Source organism: Neofelis nebulosa, chromosome 17 (assembly GCF_028018385.1).
Source record: "Neofelis nebulosa isolate mNeoNeb1 chromosome 17, mNeoNeb1.pri, whole genome shotgun sequence".
Taxonomy (NCBI): Eukaryota; Metazoa; Chordata; class Mammalia; order Carnivora; family Felidae; genus Neofelis; species Neofelis nebulosa.
The window spans coordinates 15,063,695-15,076,498 of record NC_080798.1 but is presented as its reverse complement, the minus strand read 5'-3'; the positions used below and the strand labels follow the sequence as shown (position 1 = coordinate 15,076,498).

Genomic DNA, 12,804 nt, shown 5'->3' with positions numbered 1-12,804 from the left:
TAAGGTTTCCATTAATTCAGATTTCCATTAATTCAGAGTTCATAAAGGTTTCCATTAATTCAGATCTTTCCCTGTAGTGTGCAGCCTCTCCTATTTCCCATTGCTGGAAAATCCTACCAACTTAATTCTGCTTCCTTTGGCCCTTTGATAGCTAGGACTGAGGGGCAACCTCTTCTCCTTAGTCTTGCTGAGTCCCAATCAGGTGTTTTTTCTACATCTGGAGATTGGTGGGAAAGTTGGTTTAGTGTCTGGTGTTGGCTTCCTCTTTCTCCCAGGAGCTCAGCAGAGCAGACACCCTAGGAGAGGAAGGCATAAAGCCTCCTTACCCTCTCAACCTGCATTCACCAGGCCAGTTCCAGCCCTTTCATTCTGTCTGACCACCTTCCTTCCTTTTCTAGGAGCCTGGAGAGGTGTGGCTGGACCAAGACCTCCCCCGATGTGAGCAGGTTTCCTCCTCCCCCTACCACCCGTTGCCACCACGCCAGGGAACGTCCTCAAGCCCTGGCCCTCAGGGGAGAGGTGACAGGAGCTCTGAGCCGAGACCATGTGACGGCGCTGGCCCTCGCCACCGCCGTCCCCCCCACCCTGGCCCCAGGCCCGGCACCATGATGTTCCGCGACCAGGTGGGCATCCTCGCTGGCTGGTTCAAGGGCTGGAATGAGTGTGAGCAGACGGTGGCCCTGCTGTCACTTCTGAAGCGGGTCACTCGCACCCAGGCCCGGTTCCTGCAGCTCTGCCTGGAGCACTCGCTGGCGGACTGCAATGACATCCACCTGCTAGAGTCGGAGGCCAACAGTGCTGGTGAGTCTCCACCCGGAACAGGAGCAGATATCGGAGGGCTGAGGAGGCCCACCCCACAATGTGCTGAGAAATGTGGGTTCTCAGCTTGGTGGTGGAGGGGGAGTCCCTGACCTCCCAAGTCATCATCGTTAGTCTCCGGGGGCTTCGTTGCCAGATATCCTCAGGCATGAAATGAGGGGCTACTGGCGGATGGCAGTGCAAACTGGAAACAACCTATAGCAGAGGAAGAGCTATGTAGGGTGGCTTGTCTGGGCGACAGAGGAAGGGACTAAGGTCATTACTTAGGCAAGTGGATTGGAAGCTGAACAAATAAGTCATTTCTCAAGCTCTGGGACACCAGAGCTAGGAGAGAATTTTAGAAATTCACAAGTAATCTTAAACTGTTCTGTAGGCACAAAGGTAGGTTGGACTTAAGGCATAAATAGCTTCAAGAGAATTTTGAATTTAGGTATAGTCCGTATCAGTTCCCTAAGCACTCAGTAGAGTGTGTACCAGGAGCCTGGTGAGCCAGGCTTCTCTAGAACTCTCTCAGGGGCTCCAGTCATAGACAGGAGTCAGGCCAGAGAACGCTCTCAGGGCACACTGCTGAAGCCATTCTGGCTTGTAGGCTTCCACAGGGCGGGATGGAGAGCTGTTGACCTCAGTGATGGGTGAGAGAGATGGAGGCCAGAGAAGAGGACATTTCGTGCGTACTTGAAGCTAACTGGAAAGGGGACGCAGGGGCTCCGTGTCCGTGCATCCAAACCCTTCCCACCTTCTCCCCCATAATAATAGCTCACATTAAGCCCTTACAACACACCAGGTACTGGCTGTCCTTATATACTAACTTGGAAAGCAGTGTTTTTTAGTGTCTCTAGGGTCAGACTGTCTAGGGTTAGATCCCAGGTCTGTCATTTGCAATATAACAAAGTAACTTTCTGAGCCTTGGTTTCTTCCTCTCTAAAACCAAGATAGTAACTATGCTTACATTTTAGGGTCATTGTGAGCTTTGAGAACAGTGCCTGGCATGTAGTAAACACTCAGTAAATGTCAATTGTTTTTATTGTGAATAACTCATTTAGTCCTCACAACCCCATGAAATTGGTACTGTTATTTTCCCCATTTCATAGGTAAGGAAATCCACATGGGCTGCTAGGAGCCACAGAGTTGCCTGGCTTCCCTCATCTCCCTAGGCCCATTGCCTTCGTAACAATCCCCTTTATTTTTCCGAATATTTACGTATAAGTCAGAGAAGCACCATGGTTATAGGGTGAGGTGGCTCCTCGGGCCAGGACTCACACCGGCTTTAAGTCCCAGTCTGGCAGACAGTGAGAGCAAGAATCTAGCAAGACTCCAGCAGGCTCAGAGCTCAGCAGCCTCACACTCCTCCACACCAGGGAGGGCTCATCTCTGCTCTGACATCGGTGGCAGGAGTTCTTGGTTGTGGTATGGCTGTGCCCCCAAGTAGGGCTCCTGTGGGACAGGCCGTTTTCTTATGTAGCTTTGTCACACTTCCCTGCCACCCCATCCTGTGAAGGCAGTTGGATGAGCACTAAGTACCAATCTTGTCTGTATCTCAGAATCACCAGTGGTGTTTATTCTATTTATTAGAGCGTGTTTAATTTTTGCATTTGTTTTCAAAACTTGTAAAATCAAACCCTATGAAAAGTAAAAAGTGAGATCTCCTCCCTTCCATACTTCCATCTTCCCAATTGGTGTATATTTTGTGAGAGATTCTGTGATGTATGAGTATGCACATAGTCTCCCTTCAGCTTTTTCATTATTTTGATCGTTTCTTTAAAATGTTTTAATGTTTTATTTGTTTTTGAGAGAGAGAGAGTACGAGTTTGGGAGGGGCAGAAAGAGAGGGACACACAGAATCCAAAGCAGGCTCCAGGCTCTGAGCTGTCAGCACAGAGCCTGACATGGGGCTCGAACCCACGAGCCTGGAGATCATGACCTGAGCTGAAGTTGGATGCTTAACTGACTGAGCCACCCAGGCACCCCTGTTTTGATCTTTTTTTTTTTTTTTTAAGTTTATTTAGTTATTTATTTTGAGAGAGAAAGAGCATGTGTAAGGGAAGGGGCAGAGAGAGGGAGAGGGAGAGGGAGAGGGAGAATCCTAAGCAGGCTCCACACTGTCAGCGCAAAGCCCTGAAACCAAGAGTTGGCTGCTTAACCAGCTGAGCCACCCAGGTGCCCAGATCATTTGAATATATAGAGTAGAACACTGTGCATATTAACCAATTTCATTTAACAGTGTAATTTGAAGATCATTTCATATTCAGCACACATGTATATGCCTCATTGTTAATGGCTGCATAATAGGAAGAATAGGTATTTATAGAGGCCTACCTGGGAATCAAACAATTCTTTACGTTTATTACTCATTTAGTCTTCACAACAGCTCTGTAAGGTAGTCTTACTGTTCCCTCATTTTATAGATGAGTAGACGGAGGTCTGGAGAGGTTTAGTGACAAGGAGACTGAGGTGTGGAGAGGTTTAGTGACTTGCCCTGGGTCATACCACCGGTCACAGGTGGAACTGGAATTTGATTTTAGAGCTCTTGCTCCTGACCAGTAGGCTCTACTTCATGGTCTGTTTGGTCTCGCTCGTGCAAACAGTGCTGCGATGAGTACCCTTTAAGCATCTCTAAGATAAATTCCTAGAATTCTGTGGAACTGCTAGTTTGAAGTGATGTGGATGTGAAAGATTCCTTGTTACCACATCGCCTTAAAAAGACACGGCACCCTTTATACCAAGAACCTGATGCTCATCCCAGATGGTTTGCAATGGGATTTGGGGGTAATGCCTAGCCAGGGTTGAGAATTGATGTGAAACGAATTCACTGATGAATGAAAATAGGAATCAAGGTCTTCAGCCGCAGCCCCAGGTCAGATGGCGAGAATATATAACAAGCTGGTACTTAGATGGAGAGGTAGGGAAAACTTAGAATGAGAGAAGGAGGGCTATGGTGTATATCAGAGTCAGCAGGAAACCTGCCAGGACTAGAGCAGAGCATGACTAGAGAGAGAAGTGGTCACAGAGGCAAATTCTACAGACCATTAAATGACTCTTAATGGACATGGGGACTCCGGGGCACCTGGTGGCTCAGTCGGTTGAGCATCCGACTTCAGCTCAGGTCATGATCTTGGAGTTTCTGAGTTCAGGCCCCACTTTGGGCTCACTGGTGTCAGCACAGAGCCTGCTTTGGATCCTCTGCCCGCCTCTCTTTGCCCCTGCACTGTTTGCGTGCACACTTGCTTGCTCTCTCTCAAAAATAAATAAACATTAAAATAATAATAATAATAATAATAATAATAATAATAATATACATGGGGGCTCCAAGACTAAGGAGGCCTGTATGTCCTGTAATAATAATAATAATAATAATAATAATAATATACATGGGGGCTCCAAGACTAAGGAGGCCTGTATGTCCTGTCTCAGTCCCTCCCTCAAGTAGAACAGCCCCCTTGCCTTATTTGTGAAGGAAGTAGCTTCTTCCTGGGCCTAGAGGCCTACCTTGTGGGAGGAACTGTGCACCCTCTGACTTTATCTCTTCCCTTGTTTGTTATGGGCTTCCCATTCCCTTGTGTTTCCCAAACTTGCGTCATTGTCCACATCACCTGGTGGGAGGGAAGTGACTCTTAAAATCCAGCCTCCCCACCCCCCCAACCCTGACCCCACCCCTGAAATCAGAATCCTGAGGGGATGGGCCTGGGAACACATATCCAAGTTCTTCTGCTGACTAGACAGTTTGAGAGATGATGCTCTGCTGGATGATTCATTTGTTACAGGACATGAGAATGGGAATCAGAACATCCAGGAGTTCTAGATCCAACTCTGCCACTAAAACCTCTTGTGCATTGGACCAGTTCCACCCCTCTTGAGCCTGAGGATCCATATCTGGACAGTGAGAGGGTTGTTCTAGATACTCTCCAAGTGCCTCTTGGGCTCTGAAATAATGTACCAAAGAAGGTAGAGCCACAGCCAAGCATATAACTTTGGGGGCTCAGCACATTTTTCTAAAGGAATAGCTCTTAATATTTTATGAGATGGGGGTGCCTGGGTGACTCAGTCAGTTGAGTGTTCCAACTCTTGATTTTGGCTCAGGTCATGATCCCAGGGTTGTGGGATCGAGCCCTGTGTCAGGCTCCACACTTAGTGTACAGCCTGATTAAGATTCTCTCTTTCTCTCTCTCTGCCCCTCTCCCCTGCGCTCACTCTCTTTTGAAAAAAAAAAAAAAAAGTGGGGGAGGGGCGGAGGGAGGAAGGAAGGAAAGAAAGAAATGGGCAGATAGAACACCTGGTGGCTAGTTCAATAAGCATCTGACTCTGGATTTCGGCTCAGGTTATGATCTCACAGTTTGTGTGATTGAGGCTTGCATCAGGCTCTGCGCTGACAGCACAGCACGGAGCCTACTTGGGATTCTCTCTCTCTCTCTGCCCCTCTCCTGCTCATTGCATGTTGCACACTCTTTCTCTCCCTCCCTCTCAAATAAAATAAACTTTAAAAAAAAAAAAAAAAGGCAGGGAGTACAGACGGCTTGATCTAGGCAAGTGAGTCCCAACCCTGGCTTCATGTCAGAATCACTCAGGGACTCTATAAAAATAATCTGAGGCCTGGGTCCTATCCCCAGCGAGTCTAATATTTTTTAAGCTCCCTAGTTGGCTCTTGCGTGCATCCAGTGGAGAACCACTTGTCTTGATACTGACGCTGATACTGACCAGGAAGGTGGTGACCTGCTGGGAGTGGGGAGTTGGGGCTGTAGAAGGGGAATCTGGTCTGGGCTCTTCCTCTCAAGCAGTTGGGAGGGTTTAAGGAAGTCCCCCAAACCCAGGCAGCCAGCATTGGTTTCATAGAAGCAGAATCTGAAACAATACCCAGGAACAGAAAAGCAATACCCTAAGGGTCTGTGGAACAGGAAAGAGAGGCCCCAGGTTACCCCTTGTTGTCATCCCTGTTGCTTCTCCCAGTGCTGTCTTCCCTGCCTGTTTGGAGCTGTAACAGTAATGCTAGTCCTCTCTTTCCTCCTGATGCTGACTTGGACCAAAAGAATAGAGCCAGAGAAGCTGAAATCCCCTTCCCTCCCAGGTCCTTCAGCTTCCTAGGCCACATTTCCTGCATTTCTTTCCTCCTCCTGTCCTCTGAGTCAGAGTCCCTGTATCCAGCAGGTTTAAGCTCCTCCCTATCTGGCTTACTGAATCTGGGTGGGGAAACTGAGGTCAGGAGGGGGCCGCGGCTGAATGAGTCACCAGAGCTCAACTCTCATGCCTCCACCCTCCCTTTAAAGCTCTACTGACACAGTTCATCAAACAAAAATGTGAGCCCCCTGGCCCTCCCCCATGTTTGTGTGAGCTGGGGTGAGATAGAGAAGGGCATGTTTGCAGCCAAACCCCAGCCCCTGTGACTAGTGCCTGAGGCTGCCACGATTATTGCAACAGCCCAGCACGTAAAAATGGATTTGCTCTGTGGCAGTCTCCAAGATATATTTGGCTCCTATGATTTGCCAGGACCCAGGGTCATGACCTATTTAGTTCTGGTCACCTGGCCAAGGAGGGTACTCATGCACAGTGTCTCTGGTCCTCTCCGTGCCTGCAGAATCCAGGTTTGCAGCTTGGTGAGAAGCAGCCATTGGCATCATGGCATTCCCAGCCCCCTCCCCCATCCGCCCACCTCCAGAATTTCATCATTGCTTGTTGTACGTCTAGCTCAGAGGAACCAGAGATATGTCTGTTTTTGGTAAATAACTGCACAAAATCCCCCACCCCTGTTGGGAATCTTAAGGGGGAGTCCCAGATGTGCCCTCCCATATTACTTGCTCCCCACAGCCCTGAAACAGCGTGGGCTCTAGATCTTCAACCAAAAGCAATGACAATAACATTTAAAATGACAGGAGTACTTAACACGTGTCAGGTGCTTTGCATGATTGTCTCATTGAACCTTTACAACAACCCTGTGACATAGTGGCTTTTACTACCCCCACTGTACAGAAAAGGAGACCAGGCTCCGAGAGGTTAAAGGACTGGCCCACAAATATGTTGACCTAGCTCATAGAAGCAGAGGTAGATTTTGAATCCAGGCAAGTTTGCCTGTTGAACTTGTGCCCTTACTCAGTATACTCTGCTAGGATATGAAACAGGGTCACCTGAGGTCAGGGGATCCTCGAGAGGGCACGCTATACACACATAGACACCACTACCTTCTAGGAGACCATCTGGGTTCAATTCTGCAGGTATTCATTGGGCCCCCACTGTGCCCCAACTCTGGGCCAGACTTTTCTGATCTGAGCAGGAAACGAAGTTTCATCCCCACCCGTCATCTGCAGCCCCAGCTGGGCTCACCCCAAGGGGCCTGAGACTGCGCAAATTCCTTGGACCAGATCCAGTGCTCACTGATGCTTCCCAGTCATGGGAGGCCCGCCCTCCCCACCACACCGCTACACAGACACATGAGCACACATTTCCCCAGGGTCAGCCTCCAGTCGTCCAAAACCACTCTCTCCTTTCTCCATGGTAGAACAAGGTCCTTCATTGAGCCCAACCCTTGGGGCTGTTCTGTCACGTCCCCTGGCAGTACCAGAGGAGAAGCTGTGTCCCTTAGCCCTGGGGTCCTGGCAGTATCCTGGGGTGGGGGAGGGACTAGACAAGGCTTCTCTCTGTCCCAGATGCCTCTGGCTACTCTGTAAGGCCTAAACAACAGCGATTGAGAACGTCAGGGTAGGGCTGGAAGGAGTAGGCTGACTGTTGGAGGAGAAGGGAGAAAAACACCAATCACTGAGTCATACTGAGTGCTTACTGTGGGCAGACTCTGTCAGGTGCTTTACATGCACTGTCTCCCTAAATCCTCTCAGCAGACCTGTAATCCCTCCTTTCCAGAGGAGGAAATGTATTGCCCAGGCAACTGCATAACACAGCTGGGATATAAGTCTTTGACTTTCTGTCCCTAATCTTCATCACGCTATTTCTTCTCATCAAGAGCCAAAAACTCAGGGATTAAGCCAGGGGAATGGGGTACCAGGGTATTCATTCCTATATGATCTAGTGCCATGTGGAGGTGGGAGGGTGGGAAAAGTGAAGGCTTCCTCAAGTCAGGAAGGCCTGTCCCACCTTGGAAACATCCTTAGATATGGAGATGACCTAAGAGACAGCCTTGTAGTCATGGGAAGCTGGTTCAACAAGGTTTCCTAGCCTTGAGTGGTAGGTCCTGCATGAGATCAGGAAAGCCAAGGATGGCGGAGGGGGAAGGGGGTGGAGAACAAGAGATTTGGCATTGAAGAACTAGTATAGTGTTGTTGGTAAACGTTTCTCCCAGTTCTGGAAGCTGACAGACCTGGGCTCAGATCTTGGCTCTGTCTGTTTGAGAAAGTGATTCCACCTCCTGGAATTTAGTCCCTCATCCATAAGATGGCAATGTTTTTTGTTTGTTTGTTTAATGTTTATTTATATTTGAGAGAAAGAGAGAGAAAGACAGCATGAGCAGGGGAGGGGCAGAGAGAGAGGGAGACTAGAATCTGAAGCAGGCTCTAGGCTCTGAGCTGTCAGCACAGAGCTTGATGTGGGCCTCGAACTCACAAACTGCGAGATCATGACCTGAGCCGAAGTCAGACGCTTAACTGACTGAGCCACCCAGGTGCCCCTTTTTTTGTTTTTTAATTTTTTTTAATGTTTGTTTATATTTGAGAGAGAGAGAAAGAGCATGAGCGGGGGAGGGGCAGACATAAGATGGCAATGTTAAAAAGAGTTGAGGTGAGGTTCTTAGCATAGTGTCTGGAATATAGTAAGTGCTCAATAAATGCTATTCATTATCATTATTATTGTGTAGTATTACTGTTCTATTTTGGCCAGTACTATGGGCATAGCAGGAATTGATGACTCTGAATGAATAGATGAATCCCTGGGCACTTAAACAGAGGTTCTTTAGGCAGCTTAGAGCAGAGAGTCCCAGGCCAAGAGAATGTGCAGTTATATGGTGAGTTGGGAGTTGTGTATGATTCATTTTCTTAGGGCTACAGATGTTAAGTGTTTCCTTTGCCCTGTAGCATTTTCTCCCATCCTGCAGTCCATTGAGCTAGTCACAGAAGTGGTAACAAGGTTTTCAAGGAAGACCTGTAATAGCTCTTTCCCAAGGCCGCCTTTATGTGGCTGGTCTGGGGCCTTATTACTTAGGGAGTGACCTTCTGGGTCAAAAGGGGAAACCTGGCTCATCTCCATGAGACAGATCTAGGCCCTCACACTGTGGGATGGGAAGGAGATGTCACCAGATGATCACTGTGGCATGGACTGGCCAGTGAGGCTTCCTGGAGGAGGGCAGGTTTAGGCAGTCCGTTAAAAGACAGAATTCAAATGGGAGGAAAGATATTATTGTAGGTTCAAGCCTTGGATCTCAGTGTAAGTGTGGAAACTTGGATGAATGTGATGTGGAGAGAGCCCCAGGGAATGTGGGGGTATCCCACATCTTTATCTGGAGGAATAGGAGGTGGCGAGTGCCCTAAAAATGAAGGTGCTGTTGGCTAGGAGTTCCTGAACGTGAGTCTGTTGGTTGCCATTGGAAGCTCCTGGTCAGGAACATGACATTTGGTGTGCTTTTGAGAAGACAAATCGGTCTGGGTGATTGGGACCAATTGGAAGAGGAACATCTAGAGGCTGGTCTCTACCACTTAAACAGCAAGCATTTAGTAAATATATTCTTTTATATGCCTGGCCACTTTCCATTCTTTATTAGCTTATTGGATCTCAGAGGAACACTGTGAATTGGGTACTGTAATTATCCCCAAAACTGTTCAGGTTAGGAAATCCGTGTGCAGTGAGGTTCAAGATGACTTGCCCAAGATCTAGCTAGTAAGTTGGAGTCCAAACTGTCTGATTCCAGAGCCCAGACTTTTAACCATCGTATTCCATTGTCATCCACTGTCAGGGAGGAGGCTCTTCTGATAGGGGAAAGGAGATAGAGGCCATGGAGATAAAGAACAGGGATACAACGAGAAGGGCAGGCCTGGGGACAGCAGGAGGAGCTCAGATTCCCGAGTAGCAAGTTTGGCTGATTGGGGGGCCACAGCAGGTATTGGAGAGTAGGAGTGTTGGAACCAGGAAAAATTACTCTGGAAGTAGGGTGAGTGCATTTGGTCTCACCTGTATGAAGGACAAGCTCAGAGGTCAAGGGGTCATGAAGGGAGAAGGGAAAGGAGATTGGAGCCGAGGGAGCAGGCTGAGGGAGTCCCCTACCCTGGCTTCTCTGACATTCCCTTTTGTTCCCTCTGTAGCCATCGTCAGCCAGTGGCAGCAGGAGTCCAAAGAGAAGGTGGTATCCCTCCTGCTGTCCCACCTGCCCCTGCTTCAGCCAGGCAACACGGAGGCCAAGTCGGAGTACATGAGACTGCTGCAGAAGGTGCTGGCCTACTCGATCGAGAGCAATGCCTTCATCGAGGAGAGCCGCCAGCTGCTCTCTTACGCCCTCATCCACCCGGCCACCACACTGGAGGACCGCAATGCACTGGCCCTCTGGCTGAGCCACCTGGAAGAGCGGCTGGCCAGCGGCTTCCGCACCCGGCCTGAGCCTACCTACCACTCACGCCAAGGCTCAGATGAATGGGGGGGCCCTGCAGAGCTGGGCCCTGGGGAGGCAGGGCCAGGCTGGCAGGACAAGCCACCCCGGGAAAATGGACACGTGCCCTTCCACCCATCCAGCTCAGTGCCGCCAGCCATCAACAGTATTGGGAGCAATGCAAACACAGGTGAGGGAGTGGGGGTCCCAGGAGGCCATACCTACTTGAAAAAGGTCAAACTGGGCTCTCTCTCTTTACTTGCTCTTTGGTCCTGGGCAAGTCTCATAACTTATCTGGGCCTCAGCTTTATGAGGCAGTGCAGAGGTTGTGAACTGACATTCCAGAAGCCATATCTGACCTACAGACTTGTTTTGTTGAGCCCAAACACATTGAAACTTTGGTTTTGTCTTATGCTTTAAAATAAATTTGGTGACATAAGAAATTGAGAATTTTCCCCTAAAACTCCAGATTTCAGCTTCTCTTAAAAAGGAAAAAAAAAAAAAATCTGAAAACTCAAGGCTTGTATTCCTATAGCAGCAGTAAGATGGGGTTGAAGGACTAAATATTGTCCACCCCCTTCAGACCCTGCACATGTACCCCAGTTGGCCTCTGGCCCCACCACCTCCCTTTGGGCATGTCTGACACCTGCTTGGCCTCTGAAAGTATTGAGTTAATGGCCAAAATCTAAGGTCCATTCCAGCTTAGACATGGTGGATTTGTGGATGTGGTTTCAGCTAATAGCATTGTTTCTGAGAAATCTGTGTTTGTAAGCCTGTTTATATATAAGATGTAATTCACTCTATATGGTAGTAGTAACGGTAGGTAGTGTTGAGCATTGACTGTGCTGTGAGCACTTTTCTGACATGATCTCGTTTAATCCTGGTCACAACCTTATCATCGGCCTCATTCTATAGATGAGAACACTGAGATTCAAAGAGGAGAAGTCATGTATTCAAAGTTACACACATAACAAGTAGTAGAACTGGCCACGGTTCAGACTTGGGAAGTCTGACACCAGAGCCTGCCTCTGGCCACAATGCTGTTCTCCAACCAAGTGGTCTAGAAAGGGCTATCTTGGTAAGCACCCCAGAGCTGGTATTCTAGTGAGTTTTTGAAATACTAGTGGAAATGAACAAGGTAAGGGAAAGCGGGATTTCCAAGACTTGGTGAGATAATATTACCTGACTCCAGGTGAGAGGTTTCCAAGGTTTCACCTCAAGATGGCTGGTGCCCTTTGGCTGGCTGGTACTGGCTAAAGCAAGTCAAGAGAGTGGCAGTGAAATGTCATCCATGCCAGTGGGCGGGGTGAACCCTAGGTCTCTGGTACCCAGCTCTGTGGCACCTGGTACACACCTTCTGTCCCCTGAGTATCTTTCTTTCCCCAGTTTAATACGGGTGTTGGTAAGAATCAGGGAAAACAGGGATGGAGGGCATTTCTGGCAACTCTGGCAACCCAGAGGGTGTTAGACCTTGTTTTATAGTCTCAGAGCATCATAGTTTCTGGGTCCAAATGGAGAAAATATACTAATAATGATAATTCCAGCTAAGATTATTGAGCATTCGGTCTTCTCCAAAAGCCGTTCTGAAAACTTTATACATACAGATTCTTTGGCTGAGTCACAGAAGAGTCACTTGCCCCAGGTGGTATAGCCAGCATTGAAATCCATGCAGTGTGGCTCCACAGCTCATACTTGTAACTACTCTGCTACATTGCCTCCACCTAAAAGTGACCCTCCCATAGATGCTCAGACCTCATCAATGGGAGGGGTTACCATGCAGGGGGCCCATGCATTTCTTCCTCCCCCCAGTAGGAATAGCAGCTATGAAAGGACTAAGCAAGAACATTGTCAGAAAGGGGGTGTGAACCAGAAGAGAGAAAGGAATTGGGCATTCCAGGTAGAGGACATAGCATGAAAGGAAGGCACGGGGTGGCAAATTGGAGTATGCAGACATGTCTGGCTGGGATGGAGAGGTGCAGGGATTTAAATGAGTAATTGCCGTAGCCAATATCCATGTTTACTATGTGCCTGCCCCTGTGCCAAGGACATTACTTGGAAACGGAGGCAGAGGGGGCAAATAAAGTGACTTGCCCAGGATCATAAAGTTAATAGGTGGCAGAGCCAGAATTTCAATGCAGATCTGTCTTGACTCCCAGATCTCAGTATATTAGGGCCACATTCTGGGGGGCCTTGAAGGATAGGGTGAAGCTTTTCAATTTCAAGCAGTTGCAGGAAACAGGAAACCATTAAAATATTTTTGAGTGGGGAGCAGCAAGGACTGGCCTGTAAGGGCAGGCAGGGTGGGTTTGGGGTGCTGCCAAGGACAGACCAGGGTTTCTCGGACAGCGTGAGGCCCTGGATCTCCGGCCGGCATTCCTGTTTTTATAGCCCTCATGCCGTGGCCAGCCTCCACCCCAGTGCCTGGCCAAGCAGCACTCTTCGGGAACTGCACGATCATTCCAATCAAGATAATTTCC

At 48.7% G+C, this 12,804-nt stretch overlaps 1 protein-coding gene across 1 annotated transcript in view; it reads left to right on the top strand.

The window, feature by feature from the left end:
* The window catches only part of SAMD4B (sterile alpha motif domain containing 4B), a 38,021-nt gene that overhangs the window by 13,894 nt on the left and 11,323 nt on the right, over window positions 1–12,804 (top strand). The window contains exons 2-3 of the mRNA XM_058707763.1: window positions 399–801; window positions 10,047–10,517. Of these exons, the coding sequence (XP_058563746.1) occupies window positions 606–801; window positions 10,047–10,517 (667 nt within the window). The 5' untranslated portion in view covers window positions 399–605. The remainder of the gene's footprint in view (window positions 1–398; window positions 802–10,046; window positions 10,518–12,804) is intronic.